This window comes from Colossoma macropomum, unplaced genomic scaffold (genome assembly GCF_904425465.1).
Source record: "Colossoma macropomum unplaced genomic scaffold, Colossoma_macropomum, whole genome shotgun sequence".
NCBI lineage: Eukaryota > Metazoa > Chordata > Actinopteri > Characiformes > Serrasalmidae > Colossoma > Colossoma macropomum.
Genome location: NW_023494809.1, coordinates 9,970,726 through 9,992,904, shown reverse-complemented (window position 1 = coordinate 9,992,904; position 22,179 = coordinate 9,970,726). Strand labels below are relative to the sequence as shown.

At 38.2% G+C, this 22,179-nt stretch overlaps 1 protein-coding gene across 1 annotated transcript in view; it reads left to right on the top strand.

Annotated features, from left to right (window-relative positions):
- Window positions 1–22,179, top strand: part of csmd3a (CUB and Sushi multiple domains 3a) — a 457,456-nt gene that overhangs the window by 38,497 nt on the left and 396,780 nt on the right. The window contains exon 2 of the mRNA XM_036558514.1: window positions 12,526–12,748. Coding sequence (XP_036414407.1) covers window positions 12,526–12,748 — 223 coding nt within the window. The remainder of the gene's footprint in view (window positions 1–12,525; window positions 12,749–22,179) is intronic.

Genomic DNA, 22,179 nt, shown 5'->3' with positions numbered 1-22,179 from the left:
CTTACGTTAAAAGTTGAGAACATTTTTGCCTTCTCCTGTAAAATTATCATTTTGGAGATACATGGGCTTTTTTTGGGACATGTTAAGCAAAATGTCAGTATCTGGGTCACTAACATGGCATGCATTTTTAGTCCATTATTTTCCCAAAAATGTATTCAGTAAATACGTATATCAAATTATTCAACAACACCTCTTTTATGTGAAACAATTTTCAGTGTGTCCATATAAAATTCATTTTACTGTCTTTTTGCCTCCAAATGTCTAAAAATGTCAGGTGGTGCAACCATCCAACCATATATGTTGATTAAGTAATCTATCAAAAAAGGTAATTTAGTTATGTAAAATTCTGAATAAAATAGTAAGACATGATTTTATGTTTTGAAACTACAATAAAAACTGTGTAGCAAAATTAGGCAACTTTAAAAGTCCTCAACTTACTGAAAAACCTTTGTTCACAAGTTCTTATTTCCTCAAATGTCAGACGGCACAACCAAAAACTTTGACATGCTTTTATGAAAAAGGGGCCCGGATATTGCATAATAAAGACCCCACAGTGACCTGAATGGTGCAGTGCCAAGGTCGGTAGCCCTTTCACAAATTTTGGAAAAAAAAGTCTTTCTTGAGTCATGGTTAGAACGGTTCAATTTACCATGTCAGGCAGTCTGACCTCAGGAGAACCATGAAAATGTGGAATTATTAAAATAATGTTTAAGTAAAAAAAATGTGTAAAAAAAGTATAAACTCAAGTTCAAGGACAAAAGTAGATGCCTGTTTAATTTGAAATTAGTGTGAAAAGTCAGGTGGTACAACAGATGGTACAAATGGTGCAACCAGACCAGCACAGTTTTAATATTTGAAATAGACAATTAAATGTTTTGATAACATTAACTATATTTCAGATATAAAATGCACAAATATATGCAGAAATAAAAATTCACATCATGCTTTTGTAATAAGATTTTTTTAAATTACCATTTTGAAAACCTTATTTGTTCTTGGCCCATCTGCAATGATATATTGGTCTGTCTCTATGTATACTAGTTTAAATCTTTTCTTGAAAGGCTGAATTGCATTTCACGCCAAGCATTGTATCGTTTTTGGTAAGATATCCTTATGAACAACTTGTGATTTGATTGGAATTAATGGCAAATCAGTGTAGGCCTTCTTTTTTCATCCCATCTCAGTTATACACAGTAATGCCACTGCACTGTTTTTTCCTCTGGACGGGGGAGCTGGTGGTGCAGTGTCACGTCAATGTATCCGCTGGGGGTTAAATGTCTTGTTCAAGGGCACAACAAGACCAGTGGGATATCACACCCGTGTACTTCCAGCATTCAGTCAACATGTCTTGATTACAAATAGAGGTCCAGGCTTTTCACTTCCATACTCTACTGACAGTGGAGTCAGTGTGCTAATGTTTGCAATATGCCAAATCCACATCACTGTCACTGTTGGGAAAAGAAAAACATATATCTCCAAAATGGTAACATTACAACAGAGCTTATATTAAAATATAATGTGAAAATATTTTTTCGAAGACATTTTGGGCCATTATTATTGGTCCATTTGTCATGAAATGATCACACAATATAAAGGGCAGCTGGTGTTTTCAAATTCCATAACCTTAAAAACCCTTGACAGTGATGATATATTACGTAAGAGTGTGAAAAATTGGTTGATGGCCCAAATTTAATTCTTCAGTTTAGAAGCCAATAACATTTTTGCTTTTTACTCAAAGCTCCAAGTTCCTATATTAGCCAAAGTTGCATTCAATAAATAAATGTAGCACCCATGTACTTTGCTGGTTCTTATTATTTACAGTATAAAATTGCAATTTGCAGCTAAAATGATTTAAATAAATGTACGATTGTGTTTTAGGGGCGATCAAGAGTTTAGGGCTAAAAACATTCATATCAGACATACAGTGTAGCATCAGTTCGGCTCTAATCATTTCCCAAGTACTAAATCCTCAAATAATCTGTGCATTTTATTTTGTAAATGTGTATATAAGCTGATCATGTTTAGCCCTGTTCAGAATAGGAGGAAATTGGCAGTAGTGTGAAGAAAATATGAGGTGAAAATCCAGACGATGTGAATGAATAACTGCTGGTAGAGAATCTGTTGAAAATTAACAGAAAAAACGCTTATGATAGTATGAACCACACTGGCTTAGAAGCCAAGAAAATCAATAAGGAGCAAAGGGACAAAAATCACTCTAGTGATTGCGCACTGATAACTGAAGCAAGAGTTGATTCCATCTTACTTGGTTTTTCTCAGCTGTAATCTTATCACAGCTGTAGGTTCCTGTAAAATCCTTCCAATTCCATTGGACCAGGCCACTTTATAAAATACCTTACTGTTCAGTGCACCGAGGTCACTGTGAGAATGTGGCAAAAAGAATCTTTTCCTGGATGTCCCAGCTAACCTACAGTAACCTTCATTAGCTTACAGGAAATTTCACTGGTGTAGAGCATCTGTAATTTACTAGATTAGTGAGTCGTTTAGCTTATAAATACAGTCAGGTTCATAAATACACTATGTGGACTAAAGTATTGGGACACGTTACATCCACAGGAGCTTTCATGACATTCTAAATCCATAGACATTAATATGAATTAGGTCCCCCTTGCTTTGTGCACTGGGGCTCCGTCATGCTGGAACAGAAAAGGACCTTCCCCAAACTGTTCTCACAAAGTTGGAAGCGTATGATTGTCCAAAATTGTCTTGGTGCTGAAGCATTTAGATTTCCCTTCACTGGAACTAAGGGTTCTAGGCCAACCCCTGAAAAACAACCCCATAGTATTACCCCTCCTCCACCAAACTTTACAGTTGGCACAATGCAGTCAGGCAAGTAACGTTCTCCTGGCATTCACCAAACCCAGACTTGTCCATCAGACGTTTCCACTGCTCCAGAGTCCAGTGGTGGCGTGCTTTACATCACTCCATCTGACGCTTGGCATTGTTCTTGGTGATGTAAGGCTTGCATGCAGCTGCTCAGCCTTGCCATGAAGCTCCCGGCGCACAGCTTTTGTGCTGATACTAATGGCAGAGGAGATTTGGAACTCTTTTTTGGAACTTCCTAAACTTTTCAATAATCCCACTCACAGTTGATCATGGAATATCTAGGAGGGAATAAATTTTACAAACAGACTTTTTGCAGCAGTGACTTCCTATTACAGTACCACACTTGAATTCAGTGAGCTCTTTAGAATAACTGATTCTTTCACAAATGTTTGTAAAGGTAGACTGCAAGGCAAGGTGCTTAATTTTATACACCTGTGATAACTGGTGGACTGGACTGAACGAAACACCTGAATTCAATGATTGAGGTGTGTCCCAATACTTTTGACAGATCTTTTATTTTAGCTGTCTACCACATCATGTTGAAATTGAAATTTAATAATGAAAGTCAAGACTTCGAGCTTTAATTTGATTCCAAACTGAGTGACCGGTATTCTGTTGAGCATGGTGGAGGTAGTGTTATGGCATGGCCATAGATACCAATGGAGCTGGTTCCTTTTATTCTCTGTATTTATTGATGATCAGTGCTGATGAAAACAACAGGACAAATTCTGAAGTGTACAGGGCTATGCTATCTGCTCAGATTTAGCCAAATGCTTCAAAACATGTTAGACTGTACTTCAATGCAGATGGACAGTGACTTAGAGCATAGTGCCAAAGCAATCAAAGACTTTTTAAAGGGGTAGATTGCAAATTTTTTGTTTAAAAAATCCAATCATCAATGCCACCTGCTCCTGGCTACCTGTTTGGCAGCAAAGAAAAGAAGTGACATAAATAGAAGCAAAACAAGAGTTAACATTGGTGTTGCTTTCCACCGCTGGAGACGGCCCTTGGCAAGTAAAGGGATGAAGTTTGATGCTGAACTTGCAACATTTCTTCTAGACTGCTATGGAGAGGGAGGAGTGAAGAGGGAGGGAAACAAGGGAAACTGTACATTCCCTTGTTTCTTATGATAAGGACACCACAGCTTTCTCGTGATGTGTTGCCCCCTGTTTGTTTGGATTGTGGTGTATGAATTTGACAGGTTGTGTCATGTTATATATTGTTCCTTTAAGGCAAAGAATTGGAATGTTCTGCAATGGCCTACTCTGTCATCTGACCTCAATTCAATTTCACTTACTGAAGGCAAAACTAAAGATAAAACAGCCCCAGAACAAAGCAGGAACAGCTGCAATGTAGGCCTGGAAGAACATCACCAGGGAAGCAACAAAGAATCTGATGAAGGCTGTAGGCTCCAGATGTAAGGAAGTCATTGACTGCAAATGATTTGCAACCAAATATTAACAATAATGATTTAATTTATGATTCAGGTAGTTTGTTCATTTACTTTTGAGCCCCTGAAAATGGGGGATGTGTATGAAGATGGCAATACACTGTTATACACTGTTCATCTGGTTTGGATGTAAATACCCTTAAAATTAAAGCTGAGGTAAACTCCAGGCCGATAATTCTGTGGTGCCACCTGAACACAGTATGCAGTTTAGTCCAGTTTATTGTCAAAAGGAGCAACATCAGATTGTCATGAGTTTGTGAGTTAACGGAGGAAAAAGAGAGTGGATGGAAAAGTCTCTTGGGGTTAGCTGTTAGCCATGGAGAGTAGCTCTTCACTCAGTCAGTTGCTTCAGGTTATGCCGCAATCTCAGCCTACAAGCTGAGAGGCTCTGCAGCTTCTCAGCTGAAACTGATTTGTAATCAGTGGCTTTTAATCTTTACTAAATTTCAGTCGTAGAATGCATGTAAGAGGCACATATGAGACAAATGACTTTAGGACATTCATCACTATTTTTGCTGCGCTCACAGTAGTAGCCGCTGTGGGCTTTACATACACCCAACTATATCTCATTAGGGTTAGAAAGCATTATTGACATCTTTCTACATATTGTTCATTTCTCCTTTTTCTATTTCGCCCAATAACAATATTTTAGATTTTTGGTTAGATTAATGGTTCTTATTAAAAATAAAAAATACATCCAAAATAATATACCATTGTTAATCTGCAAAAAAGGTTTACTTAGGTATCCAAAATGGTTTTATTTGAAAAAAAAAAAATCATAATATAACTACACGATAACTGTACTGTGATATATACCAAAACTATCAGCAATCTTAATTATACCATAAGTTTTTGCCCATACCGCCCACTACTACTTTGAGTGGATAACGACTGTCCAAATGCACCATATTTCTGTGGTATCCACTCCACCTACACATTGCATGATTGTGAATGAACGATACCTAAGAATGCACCAGGAATTCATTCCATTGTAGCTCCTCCATCCTCTTTGCATGTGTTGCACCTGCAGGGAGGTGTGCACAAGGGCAAAGAGCCTAAAACACAGCAGCTACCGGCGCCTACATGAACACTTCATTCGTAGCAGTTGGATTTGCATGTGAAAAGCACCATTCATTCTAGCTGCTGTGGTGTTGCACTCGATTCCAGGGTGCGCTTAGGATTTGCTCTGAAGTGTTGTGTTGTTACACCATCACCATTACTAAAAAACCTAAAGGCTTGTATTTAATCACAATATACTTCTCACTTCATGTTAGTAGGTACACATTTATTTTTATTTTTGTAAAAATTGCCCTTAAATTAGTTCATGAACAGCTGCCTTCCCAAAAGTGTCTGATTATAAGCTTGCCGGATTCTTAGAGACAGCCTAGAACAGAGATGAACAATGTTACACCACAATTTGTCCTCTATTTAAAGTGTGATGTATGTCATATAGGCATAAATCTGCTGTTCAGTCTTCAGATTAGGGCCAGACCAAGTTTTTTATTATAGTACATTTTTCAGTATCATTCAGTAATTATTACAAATTGCTTTGTATTCCTTAATGTTTCATTTTAAGCCTGAAAAGGAAATGAAAAGAATGAAAATGAAGAAAGCAAAAAGCAAAGTAAAACACAAAATGGCTTACCATTAAGGTGAAACATAAAACGCAAGTATTTTTAGTCTCCATAATTTCAACACTGAAAGTGTCTGCTAATTGCCCTGCTGGTTTGTGCTGTTGTAAGTGAATGGCCAGACTTTTTCCCTAAAACAAGTTTAAAATTTGGCCCGCAAGCCAAAGCTGGCCTGTGAGAACGTTTTATTAGGCCTGCCAGAATGTTACCGAACCCCCTCACGTAATGCCAGAATATAGACAGAATATAATTTATTTGATTTTGTATTTCCTTTCCATTTTTAAAGTATTTTAATAGCAAAATATAGTGTGGTGATGTAAAATACATGTTTCCTACATTCATTATAAGCATACTGTTTTGTCCTTTTGGCTCTTGGCCCTCCACAAACGTTGCACGTTTGGCCCTAAGAGAAAAAATTGGGCGTCTCTGCTCTACATAAAAGCTGCATGTCTCTGCCTACAAGGGCTGTATGATAAATCGTATTTTTAATGATATCACAGTACAAGTTTCCACGATAAACACATCATTAGAGCGGCGATGACAGAACAGATCAAATTTCTCATACACGCAGCGCCTGAGAGACGTCATTACACTGCCGGCACAAACTGTTAGAAGCCTAATAAGTGCTTTTCTGTACTGGGATTGAATCCTGCTCTCCCACAAGTAACTTAACCATTAGGCTTAACAGCCAATTACAAAACACACACATGCCCAAATACTCTTCCATCCTGAGCTACAGGCCTGTAAAAACACATCAAACATTGGATTGTTCTCACTACAAGCATTGTGTTTTAAGAGTTTGAGGCATTAATGGCGACTGTGACAACAAATTTAATAAGTAAACAAAAATAAAATGAAAAAAAAAGTATTTGTACTTCTGTGCCTATGTAAAAATAAGTACATATTTATTTGTTTCTGTAGCCTTTATAGAAAAAGCTGCTGAGGTAATGCTGACTGTTTCTCAGCCTTTCAGAGCACAAAAATGTGCTCACTGTTCTGATATGAGTAGCTGTTAGTATTTCATTTCTTTTTATTTTGCACAATAGTGAATTAAGCTTTTGTAATTTTGTATTTTGCCATTAGCTTAAAGGAGAGGTCACCTATCAACACATCAAAAAAACACTCTGCACTTGTGTCACATCCAGTCAGAAGCACACTATTTTAATGGTAATTTGCTTCTTATATCGTCTGATATCTGACAGCTTTACTGATATCGCATTTTATGTCAATATCATAGCCCTACTGCCTACTGCACCAACTTGTTCAAACAGCTGATGCAGCACCTGTTTTTTATGTTCAAGCCTTAGATGCTAATACCTGAATGATGAACAGAACAGTCAGATAATTTTATGATCATTACAAAAACAACTCAAATGTGCATTACCAGGAGCAAAACTAATTATCATTAATGTTTTATTGTCTAGGCCTGCTTCAGATGTATGGTAAAAATGGCAGAATACCTCTTCTTTTCCAATACTGATATAGAACTACTGAATATCAGTCAATACGGATCCAATATTTTTTTAACTAAGCTTTAAAATGCAGTATTTTTATTGAAGTACAACACTGAAGTGAGTGCTATTTCAGGATAGGTTTGTTACAAGACTGAATCAGATTCTTTCTTTTTTTTGCTAAGAAATCCAATCTGGCATTTTGTTTTGATATTGTCGTGATACCGATACCTGGTGCTACCTCCATCGTATCGCCAGTAACTGGACAATCAATATTAAAGTGCTAGTGGGGACAGTTGTTGTGTGGTGCTCTCTACTTTTATGTTCAAGGCTAATCAAGGTTAAATGCCAATTCTATTGACTAGTGCGGTAAACACCCAGCTATAAGCAATACTGGATTTCACACCTTTTACATTTGAGGGATTTAACAAGGCTGAGCTTAGTGCACACTTGAAAATAAAGGTGCCAAACAGTGATGCGGTAGAAGAGTAATTTTGTCCCTAGTGTTCAGCTGTGGTCCAGGTTTCAGCTATTCCCTGACCACGAAATGCTTGATTACCTGATGAGCTGGATCAGGTGTACTGTGGCAAGGAATAGTTAAAACTGTGAAGGCCAGAGGGTGTCCAGGACTGGACCATTGCCCTATAGAATCTTTCAATGCAAGGTGCTTTAAAGTTGTTTTATATACTTTGAATACTAAATACAGTGTCTTAAATGTATTCAGTAATGTATTCCATTACAATACATGGAAAAGTAATATAATCAGAATACTAATAGAATACATATAGAATGCATATTGATAAGGCACATGGGTGAAAAAATCTGCTTTTGTAATTATTAATTAACTGCTACTGTTTTTTCTTTATGTAATTCTTCTGTTTCATGAAAAATTCACTTATTTAAAACTCTCAACATTATTTTGGCTCTCATCGTCTACTTTGGTTCACTGCTGCTCACTGCCAATTAACTAAGCAAAAAAATGGCCATATCTCAATAATGATATCTTGCAAACTTGACTATAAAATGTGATTTTCATTTAATAACATATATGCAACTTGCCACGAAAGGCATGCAGGAGTCCAGCTAAGCTTATTACTCGTGAAGTTCTGTCATCTCTCAAAAAATGATGCTGAGATTAATAACTGATCGTCACATTGATTTATCAGTCTACTCAGGCTTTAGCAGAGCTCAGTCACACAGATTAATAACTGATCATCACATTGATTTATCAGTCTACTCAGGCTTTAGCAGAGCTCAGTAACACTGAGATTAATAACTGATCATGACATTGATTTATCAGTCTACTCAGGCTTTAGCAGAGCTCAGTATCACTGAGATTAATAACTGATCATCACATTGATTTATCAGTCTACTCAGGCTTTAGCAGAGCTCAGTAACACTGAGATTAATAACTGATCATGACATTGATTTATCAGTCTACTCAGGCTTTAGCAGAGCTCAGTAATACTGAGATTAATAACTGATCATCACATTGATTTATCAGTCTACTCAGGCTTTAGCAGAGCTCAGTAACACTAAGATTAATAACTGATCATGACATTGATTTATCAGTCTACTCAGGCTTTAGCAGAGCTCAGTAACACTGAGATTAGTAACTGATCATTACATTGATTGATACAAACTAAAATTCAGACACATTACAATCCCTTTTATAACTGTTGACCTGCTCGTTCACTTCCAAACATGAAAACACAGTTTGCTTCTGGTTTTGTCATTTCTATTGAAATGTATTCCACGAACATTATTGAAGAAGAAACTGCATAGTGCATTAACTGAGGCATCTGCAAAAGAGGCAGAAATTGCACTTCATGGCTACTGTGCAAAGAGGTTTAAAAAAAACTCCACGTAAAGTAAAGTCCTAAATTTTTTCCTAGAATTGTACTTTTTATCCAAGAACCTTTTAAGAGAATTTATTTTTAAACGCCCTTGTGAAACCGAATTGTGCTTCTGTACGGCTGAAAAGCTACAGACGTGCACTGCTCCTACACAGATAGCTGCATCATTTTGGTCAGATTGTGTTGGTCAAAGGTTGATCCTTTTAATGACCATTAGCTGCAAAAAAAATCTCCAACACAGCTCTTCTTGGACTGATGGAGACTTTGGCGCCACTTTGCTTTTTTTATAAACGCCCACGCCAAGCTGAGTAATAATTATTGAATTATTCAGATGCTAAATTATTGAATTCTGTGCTTATTTTGATGCAGTTGTTGTTTTTTGGCTATGTCTATGCTTGAGTCTTGCTCATGGCCAGTTCTCATTGGTGAATAATAAAGGTTTGTATCAGCTCAAATATGATTATATCACAGAAGTGCTATTGAACAAATGAAATGAATCACTGTTAGACCTCCAACACTGTGTGTGTGTGTGTGTCAGAAAGAAGATGGGATGTGGGTGGTTGTGAGTCAGTGTGGGCTCCCTCCCACCCCCGAATTCATCCTGTCTGTATGCGTGGACGACGAGAGAGAGGGAGATAAAGGGGAAAGAGAGAGAGATTGGAGGTCGCAAGGGAGAGTGAGAAAAGAGAGAGGAGACAAGGAGGAAAGAGAGAGATGGAAGGTGGAGAGGGAGAGAGAGCGAGATAAAGGTAAAAGAGGGAGAATGAGAGAAGAAAGAGGAGAAAAAGAGGAAAGATAGGTGGGGGTGAAGAGAGAGATAAAGGGGGAAATATGGAGAGTTAGAAAAAGAGAGGAGAAAAGGAGGAAAGAGATGGGAGGTGGCGAGGAAGAGAGAGATAAAAGAGAAAAGGGAGAGAGAAAAGAGAGGAGAAAAAGGGAAGATAGATGGAAGGTGGAGAGAGAGAAAGAAAGAGCTAAAGGGGAAAGATAGAGTGAGAAAAGAGAGCGGAGAAAAGGAGGAAAGAGATGGGAGGTGGAGAGAGAGGTAAAGGGGAAAGGGGGAGAGAGAGAGAGGAGAAAAAAAGGAAGAGAGATGGAAGGTAGAGAGGGAGAGAGAGCAAGATAAAGGGGAAAGAGAGGGAGAGTGAGAAAGAGAGATGAGAAAAAGGGGAAGAGAAATAGGAGGTGGAGAGGGAGAGAGAGAGATAAAGGGGAAAGAAAGGAAGAGTGAGAAAAGAGAAAGGAGAAAAAGGAAAGAGATGGGAAGTGGAGAGGGAGAGAAAGAGGGAGATAAAGGGGAAAGACGGAGAGAAAGAGTTGAGAGGGAAAAATAGAAAAATGGGTGGGAGAAAGAGCGAGAGAAGAGGAAAAGACAAGGAGAGTGAGAGAGAAAGGAAAGAGAGAGAAAGACAAAAGAGATTAAGAAAAAGGGAGACAGCAAGAGAGTGAGAAATAGAGAAAGAGAAAAAGCGAGACGAGAGGTGGAGAGTGAGACAGGGAGGAAAAGAGAGCAAGAGAAGGAGAAAGACTGAAAGAAAAAAGGATTGAGCAAGGGAGCAAGAAATGGAAAGAGAAATAAAAGAGGGAGTGAGAAAAATAGAAAGAGAGGAAAAAGGAAAGAGAAAGCAAGAGGGGGAAGACTGAAATAAAAAGAAAATGTTTTTAAGCAAAGGAAGCAATTAACAGGTACAGAGAGAAGGAAAAGAGCGAGGGAGAAAAAAGAGAGATGGAAGGTGATGAGGGAGGAAGAGAAAGATAAAAGGGACAGATAGTATGCAAGAGACAGAGAAAAGAGAAAAAGGGAGAGAGAGGAAGAAGACAAAAAGGGAAGGGGAGAGATAAAAGAGAGAGGGGAAAGAGAGAAAAGGACGGACGAAGAGAGAGAAATAGGAGAGCAAAAATTAGAGAGCAATAAGAGAGAGATAAATGAGAGATGGAGAAAGAGATGAGAGAGAAAGGGAAGGAAGAAAAGAAAGAGACGAAAGAGAGCGAAAAAATAGAGAGCAAACAGAGATGGAAGGTGGAGAGTGAGAGAGAAAGGGAAAGAGAGAGCAAGAGAGGGAGAAAGACCCAAATAAAAAAGATGGCAGATGGAAAAGGAGAGAGAGAGAGAGAGACGAAAAAGAAATGGAAAGAGCGAGAAGAAGGAAGACTGAAAGAAAATAGACTGAAAAAGGGAGAGAGAGCAGGAGAACAAAATAGCAAGAGAGGGGGAAAGAGAGAGAGAAAGGGAAGGAAGAGGAGAAAGACAGCGATATAAGAGAGCAAAAAAACAGAGAGATGGGAGGTGGAGAGAGAGAAATAGAAAAAGAGAGAGAGAAATGGAAAGAGAGAGCAAGAGAGGGTGAAAGACCCAAATAAAAAAGAGAGACGGGAGATGGAGAGAGAGAAAGAGAAAAGGAGAGAGAGAAATGGAAAGAGAGAGCAAGAGAGGGTGAAAGACCCAAATAAAAAAGAGAGAGGGAGATGGAAAAGGAGACGGAGAGAGGGATATAGACAGAGAAAAAAGAGAGGTGTAGAGAGAGAGAGATGGGAGGTAGAGACAAAAAAGAGAAATGGAAAGAAAGAGCTCTCGCTAGGAGGAAGATTGAAAGAAAAAAAGAATGAAAAAGGACAGAGAGAGGGATATAGACAGAGCGAGAAACAGGGAAGGGGAGAAAGAAAAAAAACACAGTGAGAGAGGGAGAGAAGGGAGGAGGCGAGTGAAGGAGAGAGAAGAGAAAGGAGCCTCTGTCTCCTGCAGTTGTAAAAGCTAATTACTCCTTAAGGGAACGGAATAGGGTTAAATAGGAAACCTCAATTAATGCCGGTTGCCTTTGCCAGCCTATTTACTCAACTCGCTGATAACCCCCCACCGCCAACACCACCACCCCCCTATCTCTCATGGGTTGCCAGGTGCGTGTCCGCCGCCGTCGTACTGCTGAGCTGTGAAGGAGAACAAAAAAAAAAAGTTTTCATTTCTATTCAAATCACAAACCATGAAATGAAACCCTTAGCATTGCCGAGTATTGTCATCTGCCCATTGTGATTCATTCATTGTTGTCGGAATAGCTTTTTCAGCAACCACTTTTGCACCCTAAACATGCATGCTGGCTAGTTTTTTGACCTAAAAAAGCTGGAGAAGTGACTAACGTGAGAGGGAAGGCGGACGGCGCTGGTTTCATTACTTTTCCTGATTTTGTGGAATGTGGGAGAAAGTGTATGACCAATATTGGACAGCTGAGGAAATGACTGATGTTGTTGTGTCTGTAATGACCCAAATGCCTTTTTCTCTGTCTCTTCTCTCATTTCAGGTTTCATTTATACATGTGGTGGGACGTTAAAAGGAAGGAACGGGACCATAGAAAGCCCGGGATATCCGCACGGCTATCCGAACGGAGCGAACTGTACGTGGGTTATTGTAGCTGAGGAAAGGAACAGAATTCATATAGTTTTTCAATCCTTCGCTGTGGAGGAGGAATATGACTTTTTATCTTTATATGATGGGCATCCGCACCCTGCGAACTTCAGAACAAGGTACGTGCCTCTTCTGCCGTAATTGTGGTTTGTCTCTGCGTCTTCTTCCTGCAGCGGCCTTCCTAGGCTGGGTATCGGGCAGCATCGGGTCCAGCATGTGTTCGAAACCTGTTCCATCCGAACGAGCGGTCTGCTGCGCCATAATGACATGAGTCATGAAGGCTTGTGGTTCCACTGACCACCTGGGGACAGATTCTCGAAAGCATTCCGAAGGAAAGGCTTCCGAAGGATCTTAAAGGTGAATTCCACCAATTTTTCCAAATTTAAACTTGTAAGAAAGTAAAAATACTAAATCATTAAGGTGTAAACATTCAGTGGTTTGATCCATTCGAGAGGAACTTACTGAGTCAGAATTTAAAATTTTCTAATAAATGAACAGTGCAGAGGTACATGCAAGGCATTCTGAGGCAAAATAGTGCCGCAAGTTAACTTTTTTTCCCCTAGATTTACTACTACGTTACCATTATCAGCAGTACATGTAAAAACTCAAGCGTTAAAACAAGTGTTGGTTCGTTGTTGTTTTGGATAGTAAATAAAATGGTTAGATTGGTGTTGTAGACATTGTGACCCCTGGTTCCTATCACCACCACTGTAAAGAAGTCAGAGTCAGTAAGTTTTTCTAGAATGGACCATTTCACATCAAACTATTCTGAGTGACTTTGTTAATCTCAGTGATTGAATTATACAGACATTTAGGAAAATTGGTGGAATTGCCCTTTAAGACAAAAACAAAGTTAGTTACAGTTGTTAAGGCTTAGCGACATATGGCATCAGGGCGGGTCTCTGAGCCAGCTAAGCATTTCCTCTCCATGATTGTTGCTTAATAGACATTTTAGAGGTGGTGCCAAAGTCATGACATGAACAACACAGATAATTATGCATTTGGTGACTGAGTTACAAGCTATTTATGTTATTTATGAGTTTTATTTCTATACATCTTATTAACCCATTAGTTTAAAGATTAGAAACATATTATGTTGTTTGTTGTGTTATATAATATTCTGTAGCTCTCTCAGCCTTTTTTTTAAACCTTTAACACCTTTGAAAAATTACAAGCACTAAAGCACACTGCCTGAAATATATTTTTGGATATTCCAGCATTCTTTAGCGCTTGTCATTTTTCAAAGGCTCCTCCCACCTTCAAGATACATCATCAGAAGGGGTTTTTGTCTAACCTTTAAACTGGAAAATCTCACTATAGAGACTGCTGTGGCACCACAGAAAGAGGCAAGTAAGTATGTTTACAACCAATTTAGCAATGGTTACGTTTCTCATTTTGGCCAAAGCACACTTTTAAGAATGTTTTTCTTGAGTAGCACTTTTTTAAATAATTGTTCCTTAGAGAAAAGGTAATAAAAATAATAAAATTTTAAGAGGTTTTAACTGTCACTTAAAATAAACACACACACACACACACACACATATATATATGTGTGTTTATTTTAAGTGACAGTTAAAGTGTATATATAGCGCTGCTGGCAGAACATACCTCATATCTTACAGGAGAAGCAAAAAACATACTTTACTTTTAATGTAAGTCAGTGAAACCAGACATTTTGGACATCTTTTGGTCCATTCATCATACACACAGTGTAAAAAAGCAACAGGTCTTTTAAACTCATGTCAATAACTGAAAAACGACCAAAATGGAGGTATGAGGTTTTCTTCCGACAGAAGCGATACATATTTATGTGAGTGTCTGAATATTTTTATGAATACGGCTCCGGGTTACAGTTCTTCAGCGAGCTAATAGTTTTTTTCCACTGCTGTGAATGTTCTCTCAGCTTGACCACCATCAGCTCTCAACCTGGAAGCTTTCTGAAATCCCCCCCAAAGGAAAAGAGGTGTGAGGTGAACACATGCTCACGCAGGCATTGGTGTCTTTAACGCTGGCCACACTTGAAGCGATAAAACCAGCCCACTGTAACGATTGCTAGGCCTCGCAGCCAGTGAGAGTCACGGCCCCCTGCTGGGTTGATTACAGGGTTGGAGCGATGCTGGTTTCAGACTGTTGGTGCAGGAGCTGAGAGTGCGGCCAACAGCCTGATCCTCCAATTCCACCATTATCCTTTCTTCACACTGAGAAATCCTCCTTCCCTCAGCCATCACTCAGGTCCAGTCAACTTCTGGGCCTGCTAGCACTACCGTGGAGTAGTTTGATCACACAGTAGAATCACTTTTTGTACTAATAGGGAGAAAATTGTATATTTATATTATTTATATTGTACATTGTAGTTATTATAGATCATTTTTAGAAGCATTTTGGGAACAGCGAAAAGTTTTTAAATGATAAATAATGTACTGTAAACTATAACTAAACAATACTGTTATCTATTTGTAGTCATGTCTGACCGATATATCATTTGGCCAATAAAATCAGTCATTTTTAAGGAACCCCAGATTTACCAGCACTAGCATAAATCCTGCCAAAAAATTTGCTTGTGAAGTTTAAAAGTTAAAGTTATTAATAGATTTCTTGTTTTCTATTCTTTAAGTTTACTTGGGAGCAATGATACAGGTTTATGCCAGAAATAATTAGTATTATGTATACCATATAATACATTACTATTATACATATAACACATTACATTATATAACAACCATTCGACCAAATTACTTCAAACTGTGGTCCCACAGTCAAAACATGTAAAACAGTAATTAAGTATACAATAATGAGATATTTACAAGGATTATGTTATGATCTATTTAAACTCAAGGCATTCATTAATTAAGTTATAAGCTAAATATATATAACCTCATGATATATAGGGCATTCTGTGTTGGATGATGTCAGTCCCATACCCTAACCCTGAAATTTTGACTTGTAAAAAAATACTACATTAAAAAAAAAAAATTCAATGCTTTTTAAAAGGGCTTTTTGTGTTCTTTTAAGTTGAAAGATTAAGATTTAAGAGTTTAATTTTTTAATAAAAAAAAAAAGATGTTCCAGATTTTACAACTGTTCAAAGCTGTGTTTGCTAGTCATGCACTGACTAGCGTTTTCAAATTCTGCTCAAAATGAGCTAAAATTGTCGCTACCGAAACAGTCACTGCTGACACATTTAAGTCGTGTTATGATTGTTTTGGCAGTGACAAAATATAAAGTTTAATCACTTGATTTAACAAAATAAACATAATTAAAATTAAGTTACAGGGTCACTCAGTAAAACAATGTTAGTCTAAAGTCCAAATCAGTTAAAAGTCTGAAATGTGTTTTTAACTATGACTTTATACTTTAAATAGGTCAGCAGATTGATCCACATGCAGTATTTGTGACACAGTTTCCATTTCGCTCAGGATATTAAAAAATAGTCATTTCTGGATCTTCATTTTTTTAGAATTAGGGCTGGGCAGTGTAAAAGTATTTATTGTTTTTGTTATAAATTGTCATAATATGCCTTTATATATGTCTGCATATCGTGGATATTGCCAGTATTAGCATAATTAGTCTTGTTTACTGGGACTTAGTGCAGTGCAGTAAATGCTGAATAAAATTAATAATTAATAATTACATAATTTTAAAATGCTATCAAAACCTATAAGTACCAATTTTGTGACATATTGTGTTTCGTGATATTATGCATTGGCCATATCGCCCACCTCTAATTAAGACTTCGTTCTGGATGTTATTTGTACTATAAGATCATTATTGACCTTTTATAGCTTTTCCAATCATTACATCATCATCTTCAGCTGTATTCACCATTCTGGGCACATCTAACATTTCAGCTTCAACTTCCTGCTAATTATATGAAACCTGTTGTTGTGAAGTACTAAAATGATATTGGAACCGTTTCTTAAGTTTAACTGTTGTATATTATTGGCAGGATTCCAGGATTCCAAATCTTTCAACTGTGATTCCTTTTCAGTACTTTTAAGTGATTTGTGTGCTAATTATGGGCTGTATTCCAACACCTTCTGGGACTAAGTATTGAATTAACCATGCTTGCCGAGACACAAAAGCTACAATCAAAATATTTTTATTTGCTGTTTTCATGCCGCGATAAAACTCAGCGTCTTATGAAGCAATTATTCATCTGATTGTTTTCCCTATTTGATTCTTGACAATAACTCTTAGCGGTGCTCCAAGACAAAACTCCCGTCTCTTGAAGCAGCAGCAAATAAGCCTCTTCCCCTAGACTGAAATCCTCTGAAGGCTTAAAACCCACACACTTCCATGCAGTCCTAACTTCCTCCTAATTAGAGGCCAATGTAATTACTGTTAAGCCTCGTACTGCAACACGACTTCATGCCAACAATGAGCAGAGCTAGAAGAGGCCCTGCATATTCCGTATCGGAGCATTAACAAGCCCCTGTCACTAATGGGGAAGGCACCGCGTTCAAAAGGAAGCGCTGGAGTGATTGAAGGTGCTGGTATTACATCAGTCTGGGATTTCACAGCTTTCTATCCACATGCTGGTAGCGTTTGGAGTCAACTGACGGAGCTCGTTTTGTGCAAGATGCACCGCGTTCACTTCTTTGTGGTCCCTCTCTAATCCTTGTATTTAAATGCCCTGGAAATCAGGATTATTGTCAGGAAATAAATAATGATTCCTATAAATCTGTTCATTTCCCCCAAAATAGCAACGTTTTGTTCTTTGTATTGCATGTCACAGTTGCTTTAGAAGCCAGAGGCGTGCATTTCAGGGCCAGATTGTTTGTTGTGCTTGTAAGTGCATGACAGGAACTCAAACGCTGATTCCAGCAGTTGTCTAATGGAAGCGAAAATAGAATCCCGGCTCCTTTTTAAGTGTTTGAGCACCAGGTGCCTTTAAAATGAAGGAACTGAGACTGTCAGATTAATTGAACTGAAACTATTATCTTATCAGAATGCACTGTTTATCACGACCTGATAGAAATGAGTGACAAGAGAAGTAGAGTGCATTAAAGGGCCCCTATAATGGAAAAATCATGTGTGAAATTTTTGAGTTTGCTATGGAAACGTCACTAAAATTTCAAAGCATACTGTTCAGTTCCATGCAGTCCATAAATGAAAAACAGTCTGTTTGGAATTTTATCGTGGTTGTGATGTCACTGCCACGGACATAGTAGCGGTCAGCATGGCAAAAATCTATGTTATTCTGTGTTTATATTCCTAATTTCAATTTTTGTAGGTAACCAGTGGCTTATTATTCTGAGATGTCCCTTTGCTTTTTAAACAGTTTTTAACAACCAGTGTAAATCTGAAATATTTTTATCATGCCAAATAGTAAAAACAAAACTAGTCAATATATAGATAAACATATGCCAGTGTTGCTTTCGAACAGTAGCCCCACGTGTAATTTCATGTCTGAATTTCTACAAGCCTGAAGTTCCTATTCCACTTTAAATAGAGCATGAATAACAGTTACATAATGTAACTGCTGCCCCATTTAAGGTGGAGTGGGAAATTTGAATAACTTCAAAAAGCCAACTTCAGCTTTTTCAGATTTCTCAAGTCATTTGTATTCAAGTCGTTCTCATACTTGTACACTCTTTCCTTTGACTATCAGACACTGCTGGAATTTGTAAAATATTACCGCCGTTCACGCTTCAGTACCCGATTGTTTAGTAAATAAGGCCAGATACTGTGTTGTTGTTTGATGCAGCTGACTGTAGCCCCTTCTCAGGTGTTACGAAAACAAACAGAAGTACAGCAATCACTCCGGTGTCCATGACAGGCTAAGACTAACCCCAAGAGACTGGCTATTCCTTTATGTGCACTGCCTCAAAAACAAAGCGTCCTACTTTAGATGAAACAGATGATACAGCTATACAGTGGTCGCCATAGCGGCAGCCATATTGCGCCAGCATCTTTCAAGGGAGCACACATGCACTTAAGCACAGGATTCATGATGCAAAAAACCTTTTAATCATGCAAATGGTTCTTGTGTTGAGGGTTCTATTTAGAAGTATTTTCTTTACTAAAGAACCCTCAAAAAAGATCTTTTTTAAGAGTGCGGTAACGTAAATTTGGCATTATTTGTATGTATTTGTGGCATATTGGTAACAGTTATGACTAAACTCTTACCTGAGGAAGAATTTCAATCAGCATACCAGTTTGTCCCAGCACTGCTTACATGAACATATTTGCCCATTGCCATTAATTTAGCCTATAGCAGTTTAGCCCCACCCCTTCACAGTGAAGTGATGCATAGTGTTGTTCCTGCAGACAGTCGGGAAGCAACTGGATCATTGCACCCTTTGTAGTGTCCACACATCGGCCACTTAATTTTATTTTTTTACTAATTCCCTTGACTTCAGGTCATGTAAACATGAAATATGGCTGGTTTTGGTACATAAAGCCACACAAAATAAGAGGACTCCAGGAGAAGAAATAAAGTATACCAAAAAACTAGAATATGGGCGTTTGAAAGAAGACAGAGGCCTGTTACAGCAGGCAAATATAATGGAATTTACCTTGCACATTTTGGCCAGTGCGGATTTGCAGCAGGCCTTCGGATGAGCACAGCCCATTTTCCAGATATGCCCCGGAATTCGAAATGAGTTTTATTAGCTTTACGTAAATCGATAGTTTCTCCACATTTAAAGGAGGCATGGCAGTTCATTATTGGGTTATTAATGCATTAATCTCCCTGCACGCAGAAGTGGCAATGTCAGCAGTGATGCTTCTAATCTTGCTGAGGTCTAATGTGGACATTACTCACGGTTTGATTGCCCTTTCATTTCATGAGAGCGATGGGGAACACACACAAAAGGGAATGATAAAAGGGAGCTTGTCTCTGTGAAGATCGGACGCTGCTACAGAAGGCATCTAGAAGAACAACATAAGTAGTACTAAACTCGCAAATCCCCAAAGAGCCTGAATCTATGCTTGTCTGCCTGAAAAACTGGAGCTCCATTAAACTGTGAGAGCACATTATCTTCTACCCAATGTATCATCAGCTTGAGAAGTTATTCTCTTCACGAGTGCTGGCTCTGTTACGCCTTTTGTTCTAATAGCGCTTCCTCAAAGCCAACTTGCCTGGAAGTTTTTAAGGACCACGGGACACCTGTTGCTTTTAGGATGGCAGATAATCATTTTGCCTAATTGGTCCACTTTGCAAAACTCTTGCTTCGGTTTTTTTATGAACATTATGTATCAAACATTCATCTTTTGCAGCATTTATACCTGGCAAAATGTAACTAATGTAGCAAAGAGAGTTTGAGAGGGTTTTCTCCACAAACATTACACCTTGTCCTGGACTGAATTGCTCTGCTAATGATGATTGCCCACTGAAGATTTGAAATAATTCAGGAGTAAGTGTACCTGTGTTCAAGGAACATTCCCTGAAAGTATGAAATCTTCTATAAAATTCTAGGAATATACAGTATACGTCAAAAAGTTTGTTTCTTCTGAAATTAAGGGTAGTAGTTTTATCCTTAGTACCCCCTTGCTGCAGTAACAGTCTCTACTCTTCTGGGAAGGCCTTATGTTGGAAGATTGCTGTGAGGATTTGATTGCATTCAGCCACAAGAGCATTGGTGAGGTCAGATACTGGTGTTGGATGATCAGTTCTGGACACAAAAGTATCGGGCAGAGCTTCATCACTCCAGAGAATGCAGTTCCACTGCTCCACGGCCAATGCTGGGGGGCTTCATACCCCTCTAGCAGACGCTTGGCATTGGACATGGTGACAGACTCGTGCGGCTACTCCAGAGCATCATATTTTGCTGACAGGGCTTTTCAATGAAGCCACACTTTGTTAAAAAAATCACCTCCTTGTTTCTTCCTTCTGTTTCTCACACCCTTTAAGTATTCTTCAATGGTCAGGAGCCCCACAGGACCACCACAGAACTGGTATTATTTGGGTGGCACTGCAGTGACACTGATGTGGCAGTAGTTTGTTGCGCTGGTGCAAGTGGATCAGACACAGCTGTACTGCTGGAGTACTTTTTTAACTTTTTAAACAGTGTCACTGCTGGACTGATGATAGTCCACCAACCAGAAATATCCAGCCAACAGTGTCTTGATGAAGGACTAGAGGATGACCAGCACAAAGTGTGCAGCAACAGATGTCTCTGACTTTACATCTACAAGGTGGACCAACAAAGTAGGAGTGGACAGTGAGTTGACAGTGTTTAAAACCTCCAGCTGCACTGCTGTGTTGTTACAGTGATGAGAATGTTCTACCAACAACTACAAAGTGCTCCTATATGGTCAGTGGAGCTGATAAAATGGACAGTGAGTGTAGATATAAGGAGGTTGTAATGTTACGGCTGATTGGTGTTATGTTACATTTACTTAATTTTCATTTTCGGTTAGTGTTGGGCAATTTGGCAAAAATACAATAGCGCAATACTTAAAGACACTTTCACTATTCGCAATGTGCATCTTCATATGTGGCTTTTCTGGTATTTGAATAGCATGAAATAGAGCAGGTAGTGCCACAATAAAAAAATACTATAAAAACTATAACTAGAATGTTTTTATTCAACATCTACTACTCTGCTGCACTAAATCCAGTAAAACAGCTCTAAATACTATCTCTTTGTAATGAAACATGCAGTTAATCAGTGTACTTAAGCACTGTTGATACCCACGCTAAGGTTAGAAAAGCATGTTTTGACATAATATGTCATAATGTATTAGGATAATGGTAAAAGAGTCATTCCACAAGGTCAGTGCCATGCTAATTTGACATTTTCACATGTTCAGAAATCACTTTTTTGTTCTCCATAGTTTTCATAACATTTCGCTTACAACATCGTATTTAAGTTGTGTTGAAGGGAAATGTAACAGGATGGAATGTTTCAGGCTGAACTGGCTGATACAGTCCCTGATATTAAGATCAGAACTCCTAACATCAACATTTAACAGCAAATTACAGGACTTTTCTCTGAATGCTGCAAAAACTTGCTTTCAAAAACTGTTTAGTCTTTCTATTTTGTGTCAAGGAGTGGAAGTTATACTTTAGGCATCCTGTTAAGTGGGCAGAAAGCAAATTATAGGTGTTGAATAAACCTCATAAAGTTGAAATTAGCTCCCTTACACTCTCAGAAAAAAGGTATGAAACTGTCACTGGGGTGGTGCCCTCTAGGGTACATCTCAGTACCTTTAGCCAGGGAACATAACTGTACCATAATACTTGAAATTATATGTTCTAAGTCATATTGACTCCACACACCCCGTCTCGTCTCCAGACTTTTTATTTTATTGTTCTGTTTTAAAACATTAGGTTATGAAAAGATACAAATATGTACTTTTTTACTGGAAAAAAACTTATTTAAGGTACACAGTTGGACCCTAAAACCACTGTTGTACCTTTGAGGGAATATTTACATTGTTTGTACCCTGATGAACGAAACATGTACCTGCACAGAACCTTTATTTCTAACAGTAAATAGACTCAAATGATATTACTTACTCTTCATCATGCCAGTTAGTATAACAGAACATTATTTAAATGAGTGTGAAAAGCATATTTAGGAGCACACATAAATTGTATTCT